We start from the raw sequence: 22,149 nt of genomic DNA on the forward strand, positions 1-22,149 counted from the left end.
TGCAGGCAGTGCAAAATCAGGGTGTAGACGAGCCGTACGTGAAAGTGCTTGAAGGTATATATAGAGCGTGCACAGCAAGCAAAGTTCTGCATAAAGAAAGTAACAAAATTCCCATAAAGAAAGGTGTTAGGCAAGGGGACACGATCTTTTCAGTACTATTCACAGCTTCCTTAGAAGAAGAATTCAGAAACTTGGAATGGGTGTAGTTAGTGGTAAGAGTAGGTGGAGAATATCTCAGTAATATGTGATTTGCTTATGACATTGCCTTGCTAAGTAACTCGGGGGGTGAATTGCAGAGAAGGTTTGATGACCTAGACATGAAAAATAGAAAGCATTGGAAGCAGAAGGCGAATATGTCTACTTAGGACGGGTAGTCACCGCAGATCCGGACCATGCTTGAAAAGGAAATAACAAGGAGTATAAGATTGGGATGGAGCGCATTTGGCAAGCACTCCCACATTATGACTACCAGCTTACCGGTATCGCTCAAGAGAAAATTATACAACAGTTTCATCTTACCTGTACTTACCTAAGGGGATGAAACGTGGAGGCTAACAAAGTGGGTTCTCATTAAGTTGAAGATAACGCAGAGGGCTATGGAAAGAAAAATGGTAAACATACCATTAATAGATAGGTAACGTCAGAGTGGGTCATAGAAATAACTCGTCACTGACAATCTAGTGGAAATCAAGAAGAAGAAATGGGCACGGGCAGGACACGTAGCGCGGAGAAAGAATAACTGATGTTCGCTTAGGGCAACAAACCGCATTCCAAGGGAAGAAAGCGTAACAGCGGGTAGCAAAAAGTTAGGTGGGCGAATGAGGTTAAGAGGCTCGCAGGGATCAAGTGGATGCAGCTGGCACAGGTTCGGTTAATTGGGTGATAATGGGAGAGGCCTTCGCCCTGCAGTGGGTATAGACAGGCTGAGGATGATGATGATGATGATGACGTGGGTGATTTGCGTGTTTCTTTAGCGTAGTTTCTTATTTTCGTTCTAACTATATTTGGAAAAATGCTTGTTTTGCATTGTTTTTCTCTTTTTGACCTTTTGCAGACCTACATGCGATAGCTCTCCCCTTAGTATTTTGGACGCGTTCACGAAATAGCGAAAATGTTCCGGCATTTGATAGGATGATGTGCCATGTTCGTCTTGATGTTCAACTGGATACCCCCCCCCCACCCCCCCCCCCAAAAAAAAAAAAGTCTCAGTCTCTTCTTGCACGTGCTTCAGGAACCTCTCAAGTTCCACTTGACTTTCTGTATTAATGTGGTATCATCCGCGTACCTGAGGTTGTTGATCGGTTTTACAGCAACCTTCACTACAGCTGAAGACTTGTACAGCCTTGTCTTCCCAATGAGGTATTCAAAATATGGTTAATAGGCAGGATAACGGTATGCAGCCTTATCTCACTGCTTTCGAACAAATAACAAATCAGTAAGACAATGTTCAGTTCTGGCTGTAGCTTCTTGCAATCAAAACCGGTTCCTCAAGAGACTGATGAGGGGAGTCGGAACTCCCATCTCTACAAGATCTTGCAACAATCTGTTGTGATATATGCTATCAAACTCATTCGCACAATCAATAAAGCAGAAGTAGATAGGTATCTGGAGCCTGTTTGTTTCTTCCATAATCTAGCGAAGGTTGGCAACCTGGTCTGTAGTTTCTGTTCGCCTACGAAGCCCACATTGCATGCGTGTTAGCTCCCGATCCACATACTGCTCGTGCCTGGCGTGGAGAATTTTCAGCATCCCCTATGTGTGATGGCGCAGTATTTAGAGCAATGTTTGACAGTGCCCTTGTTTGGAATGGGGACATAAACTAGTAAAATTGTGTTTATAACAAACTGGTTTACGAAGCATTTTTTCTTCCTCATTCACTCGTAAACGTTGTTATCCAAATAAAAAAAATAATGCTTAAGAATTACTATAGAAGGCGACAGCACATAAGTTAAATAATAGTTTGACAACCAAGGCCTGCACTCTGCCAAAACCCCGCCCTACTGGCTACTCTTTGCGAGTGAAAATAAGAGCATGCATCTTGAATACCACTTTTTCTATAACACAGAAATTTACACAAAGAAGAGAATGACAAGGTATAAGCAAACGCTCACGTCTGCCTATTTATGAATTCAAGACACGCGGTTTTCGACACCGCGTTAAAATGGCTTATAAAGATTCTATAGCGTTTCGCTGCTTACGTTTGCCACTCAGGCCATATATTATGTTTTGAGAATAGCATAAAATTGATTTGTTTTATTATTTACGCTTCCCAATCCAAATAAAAAACCCCCACCTTAAATTTATGGAATACAAGAGAAGCACAATTTCAGCAATCGTTTCAGCTCATTAGTTTCCGTGAATCGGGTTGTTAAAACAATGTTTTGCATCCCAATAGTTACACGCCTACCTGGACAGCAATAACGCTTCCATGTTCACTGTAATGAGCCCTATTGACGTGCAACAGTATTGATGGGCATTTCAAAGTTACACAGGATATCATAAGTGTGCAGGTAGTGGGAGTTAGTTCGCTCCTAAAGTATACGGAATATAGCTACTGTGCAGCACTGCTTATGACGTTTTGCAGACCTCTTTCTTTCTTGATATATACTAATTTCGTTCGTGTACCGACGACCCTTGTATAGCGCCCTAGGACAGCCGTCGGTACTGCGTCCAGAGAATTTATAAAACCTTGATCCATAACTATAGCCCAAAAGTCAGGACAGAGATGAAGGAGGGAAACCACACTGCACTGACTCGCAACTGGAAGCTTTATTGCATACATGCAGGTATAAATACCTCCCTGGCAGCCTGGCAGCCAGAAAGAATACAGTACGCACTTGACATGCCTGAATGGTATACCACAAGTATACCAGGCACGTGTCAACACGCAACTGACTTGCGTATGAATAAAATGTAATTAGTGAGCAGGCACTTGTCAATATTCACAATCAAGGCACCATTCTTCCTTTTCTGACAACTCGAGAGATAAAAAAGCACTGATGTAGCGTTGACACGTGCCAGGTACACCGGTGGTATTTCATTCAAGCATGTGTGCACTGTACTTTTTCTGGCCGTGAGAGTAGTATTTATACCTGTTGGCATGCAATAAGGCTTTCAGTTGTCAGTCAGCGCTTTGTGGCGTCCCGCCTTCATCTCTGTGCTGTCTTTTGCTCTGTAGTTATGCATCATCGAAAACACCAACTTGCCCAAAAGCTGCTTTCTTCTATAGAACCTTGTTACGGATGGGAAATTTTAGCAGTTACATTCGAGCAATAACTGGAACATAACGGTTCGGGGAAGAGTGCTCCATCCGATAGCAGCATTACTCAAAATTACAATTAACATAACCAAGATATTTCTGCGTGATGAGCTACTTTAATGTGACGATACTCTTATCACAATAATAAAAGAACACGTGCTATTCACAATATTAATCTGCTACTTTAGCGGACAAAATCATTCAAGTATTTTCGATTTTTATAAATTTGGTTTCATACGATGGGAAGTATGCGGATTTGTTGTTTTTTAAAATTATGCATTAAAAGAAGTCACACAAAAATTCAGTTCTCTATTGTTTAACTTGCAGTGTATTTATTAGAATTCACATGAATGTTTACATACAAATGGTGGAGGGAAATTATAAAACTGTAATCGCACGTCCAAGAGCGAAAATAGACAAAGTTCCTAATTATCTTTCTTGCCTTCCCATGCTGCTACAAATCTATCTGGAGGGACCTGCCCAATATACTGGATACTTCTGGCAAAATGTGTATTTGCCATCACGCTTGCAAAATCCTCGATCACACGTGCCGTGGAAACAGCTGTACGTTAGATAGTCGGTCATCCTTTGAACCACCTGAAGCGAAACATCCTGCAACAAAGCAAAGAAACCGTTATAAAATATTCAGTTAACGAACTGCCTACAAAATGTGTCTTTTTGTTTTGTGTTCACTTTTTACTTGCTGTTTACACTTTATGTGATTTGCTACATTGCAAAGAAAGAGTAACGAAACTTAAACCAAAATGGGACAAAATGAGAGTGTTTACATATCAATCGATAAAATGAGAAACTAGGAATTATAGTAACTGCTACAGTGCGCGAAATAAATTTACCTAGCCTAAATGGGCTTCACTGATTGGTTAAAACATGAAAGACGTCCTTACCCTCCCAAATGTTAGCTGACAGGAAACAATTTCTTGCCGCTGTTGTTCGTCAGATGACACCGAAACCGACTTCAATTCAAGTAAGTACATAGTGCTGAGTTTACATCAGGGACAAGAGCAGTATTCACTGAGGGTACTTTCTCGGAAACGGTCAATCAACCGCCTACTTCAAAACATTACACTTTTGCGTCAAATGGCCCAGAAGTTTTCAGTCGTGTTCAGACTGTCTTGTTTCACAAGTGCAGTGACCGCAGAACTATTTATATTTTTGGGAAGGAAGCTAGCATTACGTCTAAAGATCTATGATCAAACTTGTGGGCTTAGCCATTTCGTAAATATTTAGGCCTTACTAAAGCGCTCCAGTTTGAAAAAGAAATAAAGAATAGAGGCACTTTTTCCCTGCATTGAAAAATGTCGATGCATGTTCGCACACCAATCATATTGAATCGGTCTCATTCTTTGAACGACTTATCTCGTTACTTCATTCGGCGGGGTCTGGCATTTTCATTCAAACAAAAGGATAGCTCCAGTTACCAAACAATAGAAACCTGCCATTTCTTTAAATTTAAAACTGCATAAATTATTCGAAACAATTAGGAATAAGCTGAATTGCACAATGTGCCAGGATTTGTTCCATGTCATAGTACTTCACAGCATGGACTCGGCACCGGACAAGTTTCAGCTTCACATTCTTCAGATTTCTGAATCGAAGTTGCCAAGGTTTTTATAAAAGCTTTTCTTGAACAATTTTTAATCATACAACACCCAGCGTATGCCACTTTCCACAAGGTCAGCAACAAGTAGGTAAACATGGGCAGTGCAATAACCAACAAACGACTTCGAGAAGCATCTAAAAAGCATATAATCCTAGAAAAAAGGTTCTAACTGTTCATATTTTTACTTCATCTGCACCTATTCGAGGTGATCGTCGATTTGGCGGCAACGTGTAGTTGACACGCAGGCAAACGAAGAACGACGACAGACAAAATAACAAAAAGTATTTACAAAATATAGGCAACTACACTTGCACAATAATCTGAAATCTAAGCACAACTCCTCAAGCTGGCCGCTAAACGATACTTGAGGTCACAGCTCTCCTTTACAATATCGCTAAGCCAAGGCCTGCCTGCTACCGTTGTGGTACCATCATCCAGAACCGGTGATCAACACACGGCGCGGTCTCAAATAGCCGCGACCGAACTTTCCGAATGATGAAAGGGCGCTGTGAGAGAGCACGAACACCGGAGCTCTGGCGAGCTATGCCTCTCTCCTCCGACCTTATAGAGAGACCTGCAATTCTCCAGAAGCCGTGATCAGCATTCACTGCTTTTCAAGGACACAGCATCAGGAAGACCGGTTGCCTGCGGTGGGATGCATGCGGGAGGTGGGGAAACACGGTACTTATCCTCCATGTCGTTCGGACTGAAGAGGTATAGCGCGGTGGCTACGATTGCGCGATCGACTGCGCTTGCTTCTGGAGGTTACTCGGTTTTCCGTTCCCGCCAACGTCTTCGGCAAGTGTGCACTAAAACTTAAAGATGGATCACCGCGGCTTGGCTTAAACCCCCCGCCATAAGCGGATAGCTGGCCTTTCTCGCTCAGCCAAGCCGAGAAGGTAAAACATGCCGCTGTTTTTCGTTCGTTAACACCGAGTCCGGATGTAGAGCCTCTCTCCACAGTCCCTTCGTGGCACCACGCATGACAGTCAAAATAAGTCACTGACCTTGCCTCCACCCCCCTAAAAAAACGTACGCATGCACATTTCGCGTTCTCGGACTCTACACCACAGGTCCCAGATGTTGGAGTTGTAGAGTTGTACACCCACGACGCTTTACGAAGGTACTTCCGTGCAGCACCGTTGTTTGCTGATCACTCGCCGTAAACGACCCTACACATGACCATGCACAGGAGAAAGGGACCACCAACGTTCTTCGGCGCAACATGGTTCACGCTTGTCTGGCGAAGTCGTTTTATTCTTGTGTCTAACCAGGGAGGCGGAACGCATTTTTTGCTGGCCTATGTTTAAACTGCATGCTCATTTTCACACACGGTGCTCGCTGCGTCGCGTAGCCTCTCGGGCACTCCATTGAAAGCGGTGGCTAATTACGCGCCTCTCGCGGCTCTGCTCGGCACTTCCGATCGGGACAGAGGCCGTCGATCAATTGATCGCATTTGCTACAGTGGATGCGTCATGGTTTGTCGGAACGAAGTCTTCACGATGGCGATTTTCTCACCATGTTCCTAGTGTTAGCAACGCTCGCTACCGTCAGTGTGTTAGTACTACCGCCTCCTCTGCGAAGAATTGCGTTTCAGTCGCTTGCTGCTGCGCGCTTTACTGTCCACCTGACGGAGCGTTGGCACCCTCGGCAATTTAAGCACATTCGGGAGTTTCTACTGCTACGTCTTTCGCGGCGTATTTCACATCGCTACCTTCTCCGGCTGGCATCGCTTCACATGCACCGAATGTGTCACTCGATATGGTGAAGGTCGTCGAAGTCAGCTTCGTGCTCGCGGTAGCGACAAACACCACGGCTGCTTCGTCACCATACACAGCTTGCAAGCACTGCCCAAGGCCGCTTTATTGCTTTCGCGTTGGTCATCTGATATTAGCTGTACGAGCTCTGTTGAGATATGTGCTACTCTGCGCTTTTATCAACTCGGGTTGCTGGGACTTGGAGTATATTAATCCAGTCTGGCTTGATCACGTGAAATGTGCATCTTCTCTCAAGTTTAACGAAATGTATGGCCCGCTTGAACACCTTAGGTAGGTGTAACTTGATGCTTTTACGATCCAGCACTGTATTTCCTAGCTCTCTAAGGAATACCGAAATAGCTATGGAAATAAAAATGGTTGGGGCAACATTAAGAGAAATTACTTTGCCATGACTTTGCCAGCTGCGTCGGCAAAGTCATGGAGAGAATGTTACTAACACGCGTGGAATGGACCTGGAGCGATACCAAATTTATCCTGATTTTATGGCCAGGTTTTGCCGTGGCCACTCCTCTATCGACAATGTGGTTAACCTCATAACGTCTGCGCAGCACCAAAAGGCTTTGAAAAGACTGACAGTAACAATGTTTTGGACATCAAGGGCACCTACGACAACGTAACACATCAGGCCATTTTGGACGCCCTGGTGGCTGCTGAGATCGGGTGCCGCATGTTTAGCTAGATACGCAGCTTCCTGTCAGAGAGCTTCCTTTACGTCCAGACTGAAGGTGGACCAAAGTCTCTACATTGCATTTCTCGTGGAATTCAACAGGTGGAGTGCTCAGCCCAAGTCTATACAACCGTACTGTCGTAGGCTTCGCAGACTTGATTATTACCACATTCTGCTCAAATCTTCATCTATGCAAATGATATATGTATTGGCTATCCAGTGTGACTGGGCCCCAAGTACGTGCTAGGCTAGAAAAGGCTTCAACAATATTGACGTCGTACCTTCGTATGTAAGACCTAGATTTTGAACCGAGAAATGTTCCCTTGTGGCATTCACTCTCAAAACAATGTCACGTTACCTCATATCCAGCAATGCCAAATCCATTCCCTACGAATGAAGCCACCGATTCCTCATAGTTGTCATTGACAGAAATCTTTCGTAAAGTTCTCATACCAGGGGAATTAGAAGCAAGCGTGCAACGATTGTCCAAGTTCTCTCCTTCCTTGGGGGAAAGTTCTGGGGCACACCAGTGCACTCGATGCTCCAACTGTACCGGTCATTATTTCTGGGATGCATGCGATGCAGCTTCCCCATATTTATTAACATTAGAAAAACGAACCTCAGGATCCTTCAGTCTGCGAGCTCAAGCTCTTCGTATATGCCTTGGAGTTCCCAAATGTGCCTCAACAACAGCGACTGTTCTTATCATCCGGGATCATCCTGTTACCCCACCTATTGCTGCTGACACAATGGGAACGCATATTCGGTCTCTAACCAGGGTCCGTAGTCATCATCTAGCGACCCTTCCAATAATTAGACCAAGCACTGCATTCGCCAAAGATATAGAAACCCATCGCACCTATATTCCTTCGCAGTTCAGCCCCGCTATAAGACCATGCATCCCCATATGGAGTCTGCATGAATCAAGGATGCAAATTAATATTTCAGGAATAACAAAGAAAGCCGGAATGTCATCACCTGCTCCTAAACAATTGACATTGGGTTATCTGCACTTCGAAAATCAAAATCTCATACATGTCTGCACACATGTCTCAGTTATTCTAACCAGTTCCGCGGGATCTGTGGTAATACTGGCCATTTCAATCCAGATAAAAGTTAAAATATCATACATGACTTCTTCAACTGGTGCTGAACTTGTTGCCCTATGCGCGGCAGTTGAATTCATATACAAAGAACATCCGCATTACTGGATATAAGGTAAGATGGAGTCTAAAGTCAGACTCCGCCCGCACCACTAATGTATCGCGGGGATGTGTTTACAGATTCTAAAGCAGCCCTTCAAGGCCTGCAAGCAGCACTACGCACGGGTCACGTGAACAACTCGTTGGAGGGATCCGCCAGCTGTACCACGACGCAGTATTGAAAGGTCACAATATTATTTTTCAGTGGCTGCCAGGACACTGCGCCATCAAGGGAAACCACTAGGCGGACAAGGCTGCCCATTCTGCCCAAAGTTATAGCGTTCTAGTTAAAATCCCAGTAACGAGGGTTAATGTCGCATGTGCCCTACGCCGTTTGGCCCTGGAGGTCACAATTTTAACATAGAACACAGGGGAGTTAAGGACCCACTGCCTCAGGGCACTGGATCCCGACCTGCGCCTCCGCCTACCCCATCAGATTGCTCGTAGAGAAGCAACGTTGCTGTGCCATTTATGTCTCGATGTTGCGTTCACAAACAAGTATACGTTCAGGACTGGAACGGCCGATAGTCCTGCCTGAGAAGATTGTGACTGTGAAGAGACCATCGAACATCTCTTATGTGAATGCCCTGCATTTGTGAGTGAAAGACATAAGCTGCGTTGTGTGTAGGACCGCCTCGATCGTCGCTCTTTAACGGCAGTTAAGATCCTTGGTCCATGGCCACGGCAGTCGACAGCTTTTAAGGCACACAAGCACGTTTAGTTTTCTAACAACCACCGGCTTGTGTGACAAACTCTCACTGTGCTCCGAGTTCGTTTTTTATTCCCCTCTTTAATCCCCTTATCTTTTTCCCCAGTGAAGGGTAGCCAACCGGAGGCCTTTCTGGGGAGCATCTATCTATCTATCTATCTATCTATCTATCTATCTATCTATCTATCTATCTATCTATCTATCTATCTATCTATCTATCTATCTATCTATCTATCTATCTATCTATCTATCTATCTATCTATCTATCTATCTATCTATCTATCTATCTATCTATCTATCTATCTATCTATCTATCTATCTATCTATCTATCTATCTATCTATCTATCTATCTATCTATCTATCTATCTATCTATCTATCTATCTATCTATCTATCTATCTATCTATCTATCTATCTATCTATCTATCTATCTATCTATCTATCTATCTATCTATCAATCTATCTATCTATCTATCTATCTATCTATCTATCTATCTATCTATCTATCTATCTATCTATCTGTCTATCTATCTATCTGTCTATCCGTCTATCTGTCTATATGTCTATCTATTATCTATCTATACCTGTCTGTCTGTCTGTCTGTCTGTCTGTCCGTCCGTCCGTCCGTCCGTCCGTCCATCCGTCCGTCCGTCCGTCCGTCCGTCCGTCTGTCTGTCTGTCTGTCTGTCTGCCTGCCTGCCTGCCTGCCTGTCTGTCTGTCTGTCTGTCTGTCTGTCTGTCTGTCTGTCTGTCTGTCTGTCTGTCTGTCTGTCTGTCTGTCTGTCTGTCTGTCTGTCTGTCTGTCTGTCTGTCTGTCTGTCTGTCTGTCTATCTATCTATCTATCTATCTATCTATCTATCTATCTATCTATCTATCTATCTATCTATCTATCTATCTATCTATCTATCTATCTATCTATCTATCTATCTATCTATCTATCTATCTATCTATCTATCTATCTATCTATCTATCTATCTATCTATCTATATTTTGTCTCAGGACGCCAGACTGTTCTGTTATGAAGGATGATGAATTGATTAAATTAATTTAAAAGGTATGCCAATTTTATGAAGTCCAAAGTGAGCGATGATGTGGGCACAGGCAATATATTCAGCAGAATGCAGATATAAACCATACACAGTCATGCCCTGTCTAATTCTTTTCTATATCAGTACAAGGCAGTCACACAGAAAGTGGTGCATGTCAGCTTAAGTGAGCTCACACTTGCATATTGGACGCCCTGAGCGGTGGTATAAATGCCGCAAATGAAGCCACATCCGAGTAATGGCAAGAGGGAGGGCAACGAGAACCCGGATGCTTCGAAGTGCAACCTCCTCTACACGTATGGTACTGCTGGGAAAATTGAGCACTCAGGGTGAGATAACAGCATGTGTTCGTCCTGACATTTAAATGTCCTGATAATTTGCTGGCCAGCGGCAGACACAGCGGAGCAACGAAAATGCTTATAGGGTGCCAGTAAGGATGAGAACGTGGGCCGCAGACGACATAGTGTTGCATTGTCACCCATTAATAATTATATTTTATTAACGATGCGCGACTAGTATTGCGCACACTCCCAGACACCCTTAGAGTGTGTAAAGGTAGCTGCTTCGGTCCTAAAGAAGATGCCCTCGACTTGGGTGGGAAGCTGAGCCGAAAGTCAGCTACCTGTAGTGACAGAAAAAGGTGGCCGTTTGGTGCCCAGCTTTTTTTGGTTTGAGCCAAAGTAAGACTATGTGTCAGATGTGTCAGAAAACCCACTTTATGCAGCAAGAGACGATATATAGCACTAACAACACTTAAACCATACAAACTTATTATCTCCGTGTACAGCATCCAACGACAGAGGCTCTAATAAAAACAGAGGCTCCAAAGCAATACAAAAGGCACGACCAAGAGAGAAAGAAACCTTATTATTCACCAGGCATTCTCGCAGACCAGAATTAAGCCTTCAAGAATGATACTACTACAGACAGACGGACTTTCGGCAACAAATGAGGAACATTTACACTTGTGGCTATTGTAAAATAATAAGAACAGGAGATTGCTCAGGTTACTTGAAGGAAATAGACTGCATGACTTCTTTTAAGTTAAAAGACTGCTTCATTTTATGCCACATGTCACATGTGGAGAGCCGTGATGTGGCTGTCCCGCAGACGATCGTCGCTTCCTCGCAGATTAGTGGGCTTGCCGAACAGCGACTTAACCCCAGGAGTCGAGCATTAGCACTTGATGACTCGCTGAAACACTCATTACGACACTGACTATTGGCCTCGATATTAAGTAGAGTCGCCCCCTAGCGGCATAGCGGCGCACCCTAGCCAGTGTGTATGCGTGTTCGCGTTGCGTGACAGCCCACAGTGATTTGCGTGCGTACGTGCGGCGTGTACAAGACTGCTTTTTGTTTGTTTCGCGGTTCCTGTGTGCTTTTGCTCACCAATTAGCCTCTTCCAAAATAAGCATGAACAGGCTATTACCCCACGCTTCATTAAAAAAAATACTTGTCTATGTCCAGTATGTCACGCTAGATAAGGGCATCATCACTCGCAGTCATCGGTGCTTGCGATTCTTTGTCAAGCGGTGTCTCAAACGAAGCGCTCTTGTTGTTAGGCGCCGAGTCAAAGCCATCCAGATTGCTGCAGTCAATGCAACTTAATTAAAACGCTCAAAAATTGCATATTCCTGTTCTGTTTGGGATACCAGAACTACTGAAACTTCCGACCGCCGACTGCTGCATAGCAAAATCCAGTTTGAACAAGCCACTATTTGCATTTGTATCCACATAGAGATCTCTGAGTAATTTTGTCTGCTGTTAAACCACTGTCGCGGTGTCTCAGTGGTAGGACGCTCGACTGATAATTTCGAGAACGCAGGTTCGATCCCGGCCATTTCGAAAGGCGCTCATCGGCTTTTGGATTGGACTGCATGTCGCAAGGCGCGTTAAACCCATATATGCATTTCATTTCTTTTATTTTCTGTTGAAGGATTGTGCGCATCCGTAACAGTGGTAATGCGCACATTTCGCTTTAGAGAAATTCACAATTGTTTGAGAAACAAATCTTCGCAGCACCAGTTTCACTACATATTACATATTACACACAGATCAATGAACACTGGTCGCCCATTGAAATCATTATAACCCTTTTCCTATAGGCTGTCTTTGTTTCTGGTTGTTTCAGACAAGGGGAGTAAAGTAGCTTCATACGGGCTTAGCCATCGGTGTTTAGTTCGGGAACGAATACATATTTATAGTCACATGATAAAAATAACACCATTTCTATCAGGATAGTTTTATATCCGGCACCTGTTTTGGAATTAAACAGCAGAACCACCCCAACTCACTGCTCAACAATAATTTCAACGACAAAGAAATCTTCAGCCTTCAAAATTCCTTGCCACAACATGACAATGACCAAACGCAGTTTTTACGATGTCCTCGCTGCTACTGATTTGTCGCTTGCACTTTAACCTTACTGAATATTAATCACTGATAGCCCTACAATTTTTCAAGTGTGTAAAAGTTCTTTCACATGGACCAATTCATTATTTTACAAAATAATTACACTATTAATTTACCATTTTTAAACATCACACTCATCAGAAATTCCTTATACTTCCCTCGGTTTCGGGAAATCATTTTGTCATTTCTCAGTGCAACACCAGACTATCGCCGCAAGAAGCATCCGCCTTGTTGTGAGCTCAGCAAACTCAATGTACTCACCGCTGTGCACTTGAGCAGTCAGCTTTTCTGTACTGCGGGGTTTCCTGTACAGTGTCGGCGTTATCTCATTTTTGGGGAATACTTGTGCTGGTTGCTTAGCCACAGTTGATGTCCACTCAGTCTACGGCAGCGCGCCAAACAGTACTCTCTCAGTGCTACATTTAACATGCCTAATCCTTGAGTCAAGTATGATATAATAAAACAGACTGCCTCGATTCATTCTAAAGTACTGCAGGTCAGGGCCCGAACCTTGTCTCTCCGTGGGATTGACACTAAATTTGTCTGTCTCACTCGTATAAGACACGCGCATGCTGTTGAAAAAGCAATACGATACGTCATGTTCAGGCCTAAGTATCAGGACTGTGACCGCCGTACAATGCAAAAAAGTGGTGCAAACGATGTCAGTAAATCTAAAATACGGGTTGTTGCGTGCCTTGTTTTCCTAAACTCCGCGCATCTTTTTTTTTCTGCATTGGCGATATACACTAAGTATACCACAATATTGAAACACTCTAAACAGTAAATCTGTTATACAATGCATAAGGCACGTTTTATTCACCAACAAACTCGCCGTAAACTCGGAAGCAGACATACGCCGCGGGCGTTTCTGCGAGCTCCGCCGGCTTCCGATCCCCATTATGAATAAATGGATGGAATATACTAGCGTTTCCTTTGAAACGGGGTGGTAGCAGTTGCTATCATGCTCGGAGTGGCGGTGGCGCCACCTCTAGGTCGATCTCGCGGAGAATATCACTCGCATACGTGTTGAAGCGACGTGACTTCAATATACAGGATGTGCCGCGTCCATCTGTTACAAAGACCCAAAGCACACGCGCACACACCCGTAACATCATTATCCCTTTTTCATAAAATTCACTACAACAGCTACCAGAAAGAAAGATTACTAACAGGACCATCTTACATATCAGTGCGCATTGATCACCGCCATAAAGTCGGGGCTCCATCTAGTCACACAAAATGTTTCCATGACTCATTCATACCTAGAACTTGTGCCAGTTGGAATCACCTTCCCCATGCTATCGCACGTATACCAGATAACGACGCATTTCGCAAAGCCATTGTTTTTCTTTGAATATATCTATGCTTGATACTATGTTGTTATTTGCCCTTTACTTCATGAATATAGTTTTTACTTATCCCCACTGCATTCTGAAGTTTTGTTTTCCTTTTTCTTTTTGCGCATGTTTTTGTGCACTTGTATTGTTGTTTTTTGTGTACTTGTACTGTATTTTTTCTGTAACTTTGCTGTACTTTCATATACTTTTATGTATCCCACTCCCCTCTGTAATGCCCTCGGGCCTTGAGGGTAAATAAATAAATAAATAAACTTTAGTGACACAAGGGTCCTCTCTTTCTCCAACCAAGACGTGCGTCGTGATCGGTCAGATTCGGCAAAACATTCTTAGGGCCTCCAGCATCTCTCCGCTGGGTGGGTCATTGCACCCGCCGAGGGATTTGAAGGGGATGAAGGCTATGCGCACAAGGCGACACGCAGTGCTCGAGCGGAAAAAGAGAAATTTCACTAATGTTTTGGAATCCCTTACGCGACGTGGTGCGCGCGCTTCCTTCGGGTAGCGCCAGCCGAACGAGAATATAGGACGATTTCGTGAAAGGCGGCTACGGAGTGGAGTGTCTTTTGAACTGCAACTAGCTCAGTACAAAATGATGTGGGTTGTTTCCTTAGTCGAAACGTGGAGGTCTGATTAAGCTTTGAAAGGAATGTGCTTGGGCGTTTGGTTCATCGTCAACAAAGCAAAGCGCAAAAAACGACAAAGGGCAACAAGAGCGCTTGTCCCGTCCTCATCTCGTTCTTTGTCGTTTTTTGCGCTTTGCTTTGTTTTCTCATTAAGGCCAAGTATTCACGTACACTATATGACTGTTATTGCTTCGCAACCTTGTATGCTGGCATCCACGTATATACCAATGGACCCTTGAGGCAGTTGAGCCTCTTGTTCATCCAATCACTGCCCAAGCGACATTGGTGAAATTTTGGACATTGGCCTGCGATTACTGTTGGTTTGTTTTCGCTAGTTGCGAAACCATCAAGGGAGCAAGAACTGGCGCTGGCGGCTAAAGAATGGAGGGCCTAGTTGCATAAGGCATCAGTGTTTACGCGAAGTGTCACAGACAGGCCTTAAGTATTCAGCATCACCATTCCGCTGCTCGTCGATGGTGTTTAGCAGCGCATTCTATTCCAAAGCCGTTACCGGTGTGATGCGTACAATGCGTGTATGGTTCACATAGCTTCTCTGTTCACTGCGTCAAGGTGATCCCGTTTCGATCTAGTAATGCATTGCAAATGTGCTTGAAAACCAATACGTGGCTGCAAGACTGCCCTCACCAATTGGCGTGCAACGGACGAACCAGCGCCGCCCTATTCAGTAGCAATTCTCATAATCAAGCGCGAATTCTGATAGCTACCTTTTTCCCTGCGAAAGCCATGCTATCGATCTCAGTGCAAGTGGGGGGACTCTCTCGCACACACTTGTCCAGAAAGAAATCTTGCTGCACGCCTATATCTTACACCTTCTGCATCTTATGCCTGAGACACGTATTCCCGCTCAACTCAGCAATGGTTGTGCTTTTCTCGCCGCAATGCTCCTATCTTTGGGGCACGTCCGCTCGCCGCTGCCTCTGGCCATGACCTTGAGGGGTTTCTAGGTTCTTGCAAGCGTCGATGCGCCCCCCCGACTGGTAGATCTCGGTGAGTGCCTATAAGGCTAGCCTTAACGAGTGCTGTGCTTGCTAAATTGTCCTCTCGGCTGCACCAGTAAATACGATTTGATCTCTTCTTTTTTCTTCATATCGTCTGCATGTCTTCCAGGAGCTCTTCAACATGGCTTTTGACGTGTAGGTAACACACAGACGAACGAAAGACAACGATGGATTTCATTTCTATATTGTCGCTTTTTGCGGAATACAATAAACGAGAGGGCGAGAAAACAAACAGCGCTCCATCACTGATTGAGAAGCCTGCTGCTTTGAAGCAACAGGCAAATTAACAGTATAAATAATAACAGTAGGTACAGAAACATATTTGCAAAATACAAAGAGGCAGCTGCACTTGTGCAACGGAGGCTGACCGAATATTATGCGCAGTTACTCGAGCTTGTGTGCTAAATTGCTTGAGTTCATAGCTCTCCTTCACGACTTCGGAAAACCGGGGCCTGTCTAATACCAATGTCGAAGCATCATTCACAACGTGTGACGCTGATCTCAAAGAACCGTGAACGAATATTCCAGATTGAGGAAGGGGGATGTTGTGACACGGCCATTGAAGCGCTGAAGTCCGCTTTCTACTACCGAGCGGCCTTGGTTGTGATGTGCACTCGTGGCCTTCCCAAGGACACAATGTGAGGACGACCGGTTGCCGGCGCTAGGATGCATGCGGGGGGCCATTGTCCCTTCTGGCCCGTGTCAATGGGGCTGAGGAGGCACAGTGCCTCAGCCACAATTGCGTAATCGGCAGCGCTCGCTTCTGGAGGTTCCTCGGCCTTTCCATTTGCGTCGCTTTCTTCGGCAGATGCGCCGAATCATTTGAAACAGTACCACCGTAGCATTATAGTTCAGCGGAGAAACTAGCTGTAGCGCCCAGCTAAGAGGCCTCATTATTACCTGCCCATAGCAAGAGTTTATGTTATATCCATATCAATTCCATGCTTCATTGACAATGAATCTTGCAACGAATATGCATTACGCGTCTGCTTTTGTTTAGGAAACTATTGCCTTTTCACTAACATGTGTGCTATAAAACGAGAAACATACACAGGTCAAACAGGCTGGGGTCTCTAGAGCTTAGATATACTGAGATTACAAACACTAGTTGGTAAGCACATATATTCCGCACTATAATGTTAATATATTTGGCCAGACCTCCACCCATATTGTTTTGTTTCACTGCGATTACTGACTACCAAGGAGAGAGACTTACAAGGCATTCAGCTCCGTCCTGGAGAGTCTTATTTCTTTGAACACAATGAACAAAACAGCCTGCTGGGAGCTGAAAGGAAAAAAGAACATATGCGATTAAACAGTTCTGTGAGCAAAATATTTCACTAACGCATTATGACTACTCACTGAGTAGAACGCGAAAGACAGTCTCACTGCGAGTTCTGTTGCGAGATTCAATCACCAAATGACGTACAGGGAGTTTTGCATGACTTGAACCGATGATTAAAGAAACTGTGCAGTCATGCTTTGTGAAACCAACGACTTATCATTTTCCGTCGTGTGGCGCCCCTCAGAGTATTTACATTCCGCTCAATGTTTTAATTACTAGGCCTTTATTTAAATCATTGCTACTTTGGGGCCTAATGGATGTCATCAAGTTGTGTGTGTGTGTGTGTGGGGGGGGGGGGGGGGGGGCGGGGGTTTAGAACAACCTATCCAGCTTTTTGCTCAAGTACACCTATGACGTGGCTATGTTTTCCAGAATTCGAATAACACTCGCACAATATAAAAATCGCGTGACGCGCGCACATGCCTTGCATTATTGCAGCTCTCCACCAAACCTTTGGACAAACGAAACAATCGTGAGCAAAAATAATACACAACACGCAGCCGGTGGCGGAGTTCGGGAAAACTAAAACTTCAATGCAATGCCTTCTAGTAACAGTGACCGGGACAGCAACAATGACGCATACATGTGGACAAAATGGAGCTTCGCCGCGATTGTGTCGATTCCAGATAGGTGTTGCGGACTGGTGTTGAAACTTATTTTATTTATTTCTTTGTACCCGTTGAGGGCATTTGTGTAGGGGGGGGGGGGGTACAGTAGCAAAGCATACATCGTCATGCAGGTGAAGCCTCGCAAAAAAAAATACCCCCCCCCCCCCCGCATGACAAAATAATTAAAATACAACGCGTTGCAATCCTGAGCAAACTGACAACAAAAGAATCATGAAAGCAGGAAAGACGTAAAAAACATGGCATATTGTAATGTAAACCAATCGCACACAAAAAATTAGAATGCAGTTTTTCTGCGATCCGCCACCGACTGCGTGTTGTATAAAACATGTTTTCACAACTGAAATGTACGCGGCGAATGGGCCCTAGTGAGCGACCGCCGCTTATGTTGTGGGGTAGTAATAATACAAATAAATAAAAAACGAACCTGCCTTGAAATAGGTGATTTGATAGCTTTTTCATTTTCTTTTTTCTTTAGTCAGCGTGACAGCACGATAAGGCTCCGTCCGAAGTGGCTGTTGGTGGCCTACATACCACCCATCGCTGATCGCGGCTCGGGCATTTTTTTTGGCTTCAGCAGAATGCGCTGGTGTAGCTCTCAGAATATGCTGATAGTGGCTTCGGTCAGCAGCTCCTTTCGAGACCATGAGCATGCAGGCTTCGTTAATTCAAAACTCGTTTGGCAGCGCTGCAATACTGAAGCCCGGCAGAGCAGCGCCAAAATATTGTTTTCTTATTTCTCGAGTTTTCTTTAATACTGGAAAAAACATCACTTAAGGTACCCTAACAGAAATAACTAAGTCACTTGTATCTTAACCCCGTCTACCACCTAAGGAAGTGCACTTGCCGCTAAAGTGAATAATAAAGATTTTGCTGAGTTAATTAGCTGAGCCTACTATAAGAATACTCTGAAAGGCAAGCACTACATGACGACCAACATTATACCCTTCGGCTCAGCCAGCTAAAAGCACCGCTTTCTTTAAATCCTTGGTTAAAGTTACGTGAAACACCTTGCCTAAAATGCATTAGTTCCAAATCATACAAGCACGGCTTTCCCACTGAAGTCAGTAACGTGACTGTGCCGCGAACCAGGGATAGGTAGTTCGAATCTGGTAACATTTTCTTTAAACATAAACAATTCTGTTTTAAAGGTGACTTATTTAACCCTTTGATGAATGCCAGGACACGTAAGTCCCTCATTGTATGCTTACTTTCCATACTGAAAATAAAATGAAAATTCAATATAGAATTCCGTTGCATGGATGCCTGCGTGAAGTTTTATAAAAGATAAACATTGAAATTTTTCTGAATGTATCAAGACATTTAGCCACAAATAAGTTCGAGCTGTTTACTTCAGTTTTTGTCCCACTCTTTCGTTTTCTACCGGTTTCAGAAGGCGCACGAACAGCTGTCAGATGCCTGATAGATGCGTTTAGATGCGTTTAGATGCTTCTTGCCATTTAACAACGTTGAGAGAAAAATGGACTCAATTTCTGCCAAAATAACTTTTCATATGCCAACCCTGTGGCATTGGCGTAGTTTCAAGCACGTAGTGCTTGGCTTGCAGGTCTAGTGCGTGCACGAATATGACGCTGATACTGAATCCCATGTTTTATGTTATTTTATTTTCCTTTGGTAAAGGAAAATGCTTGAGCACTGGGAAAGCTTCAGGGCCTTTTCCAGTTTCACTGCCACAGCCAGTTTACACTACTCGGTAGCGAAAAATAACTGCGCGCCATCTTCGCCCAGAAAGAGAAACTAAGGAGGGAAAAAGGTTAGTAAACTTTATGATGACTTAGGCGCTATTTTTAGGCCAACGGATGATGTCGAAGTTATTCACGATAATTTGAGCAAATCACAGTGCTTTAGGATCGCAAATATGTCGAAAAGAAGAAATGCAGTTGATGTATCCATGCTGTATTCACGCCTTAAGAGAATGTCTGGACACAGTGTGTCTCACAATACTTATATCCGAAATAGTTAGGGGTACGTAACCCAGCATTTTTTTTTCCTTGAACAAACAATATTTATCGGAGCTTATTGCTTTACATAAGTCTCTCATAAATTGTCTGGCAATGAAACAATCCCCTAAATTACTTCATCTCATGTTTCCACATAAAGGGTAAAACATGCTGCGACATATATCACATTGCATGTGAAGCTTCATTCTCTTTCCGTCATTCGTGACATGACGTTTTACGTCATCATGCTGGGGATATGAAAAGATTGTCATATGGCAGTTACTTCACTGCCACATCTAGCTCCGAAGTAGATATACATCGGGAGGTGTTTTGGCGACGAGACAGATATTGATTGGCAATTAAATAAAAATGATTTAGGCATCCGAGACAACAAAGTAGTCCCCCTTAAAGTTGTCGGCAATAATCACCGACAGTTAAGTAGCTTGAGCAGCTCCAAAGAGCTTAGTTGTGGACCAATTGGTGGAGCAATGTGAGAAACAACAACGCAGTAAATAAACGCAGAACAGAAGCAGACAACACAGTGCGGTCAGTAGTGCATGTGTTGTCTCCTTGCCTCGGTCCTGTGTTTTCTGCAGTGATGTTTGATACCAGACGTTGAGAGCTGGCTCAGATGTTTTACTTAAATGATACGTGCATGTGGATACATATTCACTAATTGTTTTGAGAGTACTCCCTCAAAACAGCCAGTTGAGATAATGTGCATTCAATTCAGTGGTAACAGCATTTATAAAAGGATGAGTCCGGAGACACGATGAAACTGCAGTGCATACATTTTTCGGTGCCCTGCTTTCTATTCCGCGTATTTTTAGCTGCTGCTTCTGAAACCTAAAATGATTTAAGCATTTGTTATAAGGTTAAAGTATTTAGATGATGGCCTAGATCCTTTTAAGTGATTTCAATCTTTTTACTGCTACTTAACGCGTTTTGCTACATTACCGAATATAATTATGTCAGTAATGGTTATACGTCGCATAATACAAGCCCAGCGCGTCTCGCATCCCAGCAGTCGTATACTCATACCGCTTTTTCCTTGTGATGTGGTGTCGCCAGGAAAGGAATCAGGCAGGGCTCTGCGTAAACAAAAACATGATGAAAAAAACAATAAAAGAATGTTATTACATCCATGGGAAAATATTTATAACTGTTTGATATACTTGCGGAAGGCAATTCTTTTAATGCAATATGTCTCTCATGAGCCTTTCACTTGTTACCTCATGCGTCTAAAATTTTACATCAAATCTGTTAACAATATTAAGCGCATATGCCTTTCAAGGGAAGTAATGATAAACCTCATCTTTGTGAATGTAGGATGGAAACTTGTAGCAAAAAATAATCATCTCTCGCATAGAACACAGTAGCCACAGTGGAGTCAAGGACTCGTATTCATGTCTCGAACGACGTTCATGAAAACAACATTTCATAAAAGGACACTTTTTTCTTATCGTTGCCATCTTGTATAGAATTTACTTTGTACTTTCGCACTTCCGACAAAGCAGGTTGGTTTTAAGAGTGTACAATTGGGCGTAACCGACTTACAGGCACGCAGGGAGCCTGGACTGGAGCGACAGGTATCAGCAAGCCTCAAACCAGCTATTCGCATGGGACATTATTCTAAATACACCTAAAGCTTTCAATCATTCGCAATATTTTCTAACAATAACTGAGCCTAATGGCCACGCAGTAAGGATAGTATTTCATTGAGTGCTGATCTTGTTTCCATTATTCATTTAAATACAAGAAAAACAGTAAATATTGTTTTATTGCATTTAAATAAATTTTCAAATATACAGATTACATCAAATATCTAATTCAAGCATTAGCCCTCTGTTTACGTGCTTCATTCTGATTTCAATGAGGGATATGGTCATTGTCTGTTGAATGGTGTAGTGAACATATTTCATTTAAAACTTCAGGTAACCGAGAAAATCAGGTTACTAATTTAGGCTGTACCCTTTGAAAAAAATATTTTGTTGACAAAAATTTAAGCGGCAAATTTGAAGGATTAAAAATCGCGTGTGGAAAAATCTGAGGAAGATTTATTTCTTGTCTATTGCATAATGATCAGGCATAGCAGCAAAAATGAAAGGTAAAATCTCTTTGCCTTCCTGAAAATGCTAAAACTCTCGGTATCATTTCATCTGCAGCTTGGTAAGCTTCACTTTCGGTTGACATTGTTGCCATCCTCCTCTTTTACTTGTCACATGTTACGGTTGCCTTGGAAGTCAGCTAGCTGAATGACTTGAACATTTTATAAATCCTGGTTTTAGAGCTCGGGTAGAAACAGTAATTTTACAAACGCTTCGTGAAGGTTCACTTATGACCACAGCATGCCTGAACCTTGGGATACCGAGTAACGCATTCTGCTCCGAGGTCACTCGGACTTGTTCGTATGGCGAGGTTAAAGCGGATATCAATATATATATGTGTGTGTGTGTGTGTGTGTGTGTGTGTGTGTGTGTGTGTGTGTGTGTGTGTGTGTGTGTGTGTGTGTGTGTGTGTGTG

The 22,149-nt window shown here is 43.5% G+C and overlaps 1 protein-coding gene across 2 annotated transcripts in view; it reads right to left on the bottom strand.

Moving 5' to 3' along the window:
* Positions 1 to 3,541: 3,541 nt before the first annotated feature.
* Positions 3,542 to 22,149, bottom strand: part of LOC146195835 (evasin P1180-like) — a 36,640-nt gene continuing 18,032 nt past the window's right edge. Inside the window, exons 3-6 of one of the 2 annotated variants that reach the window (XM_084596289.1) lie at positions 20,668 to 20,717; positions 16,911 to 16,979; positions 12,959 to 13,079; positions 3,542 to 3,871 (exon numbers count right to left, since the gene is read on the bottom strand). In XM_084596289.1, the coding sequence (XP_084452415.1) occupies positions 3,801 to 3,871; positions 12,959 to 13,079; positions 16,911 to 16,979; positions 20,668 to 20,717 (311 nt within the window). In that variant the 3' untranslated portion in view covers positions 3,542 to 3,800. The remainder of the gene's footprint in view (positions 3,872 to 12,958; positions 13,080 to 16,910; positions 16,980 to 20,667; positions 20,718 to 22,149) is intronic. The other variant, XM_084596290.1, reaches the window with a different exon arrangement.

This window comes from Amblyomma maculatum, chromosome 3, assembly GCF_055883805.1.
Source record: "Amblyomma maculatum isolate TAMU_Amacu chromosome 3, ASM5588380v1, whole genome shotgun sequence".
Taxonomy (NCBI): domain Eukaryota; kingdom Metazoa; phylum Arthropoda; class Arachnida; order Ixodida; family Ixodidae; genus Amblyomma; species Amblyomma maculatum.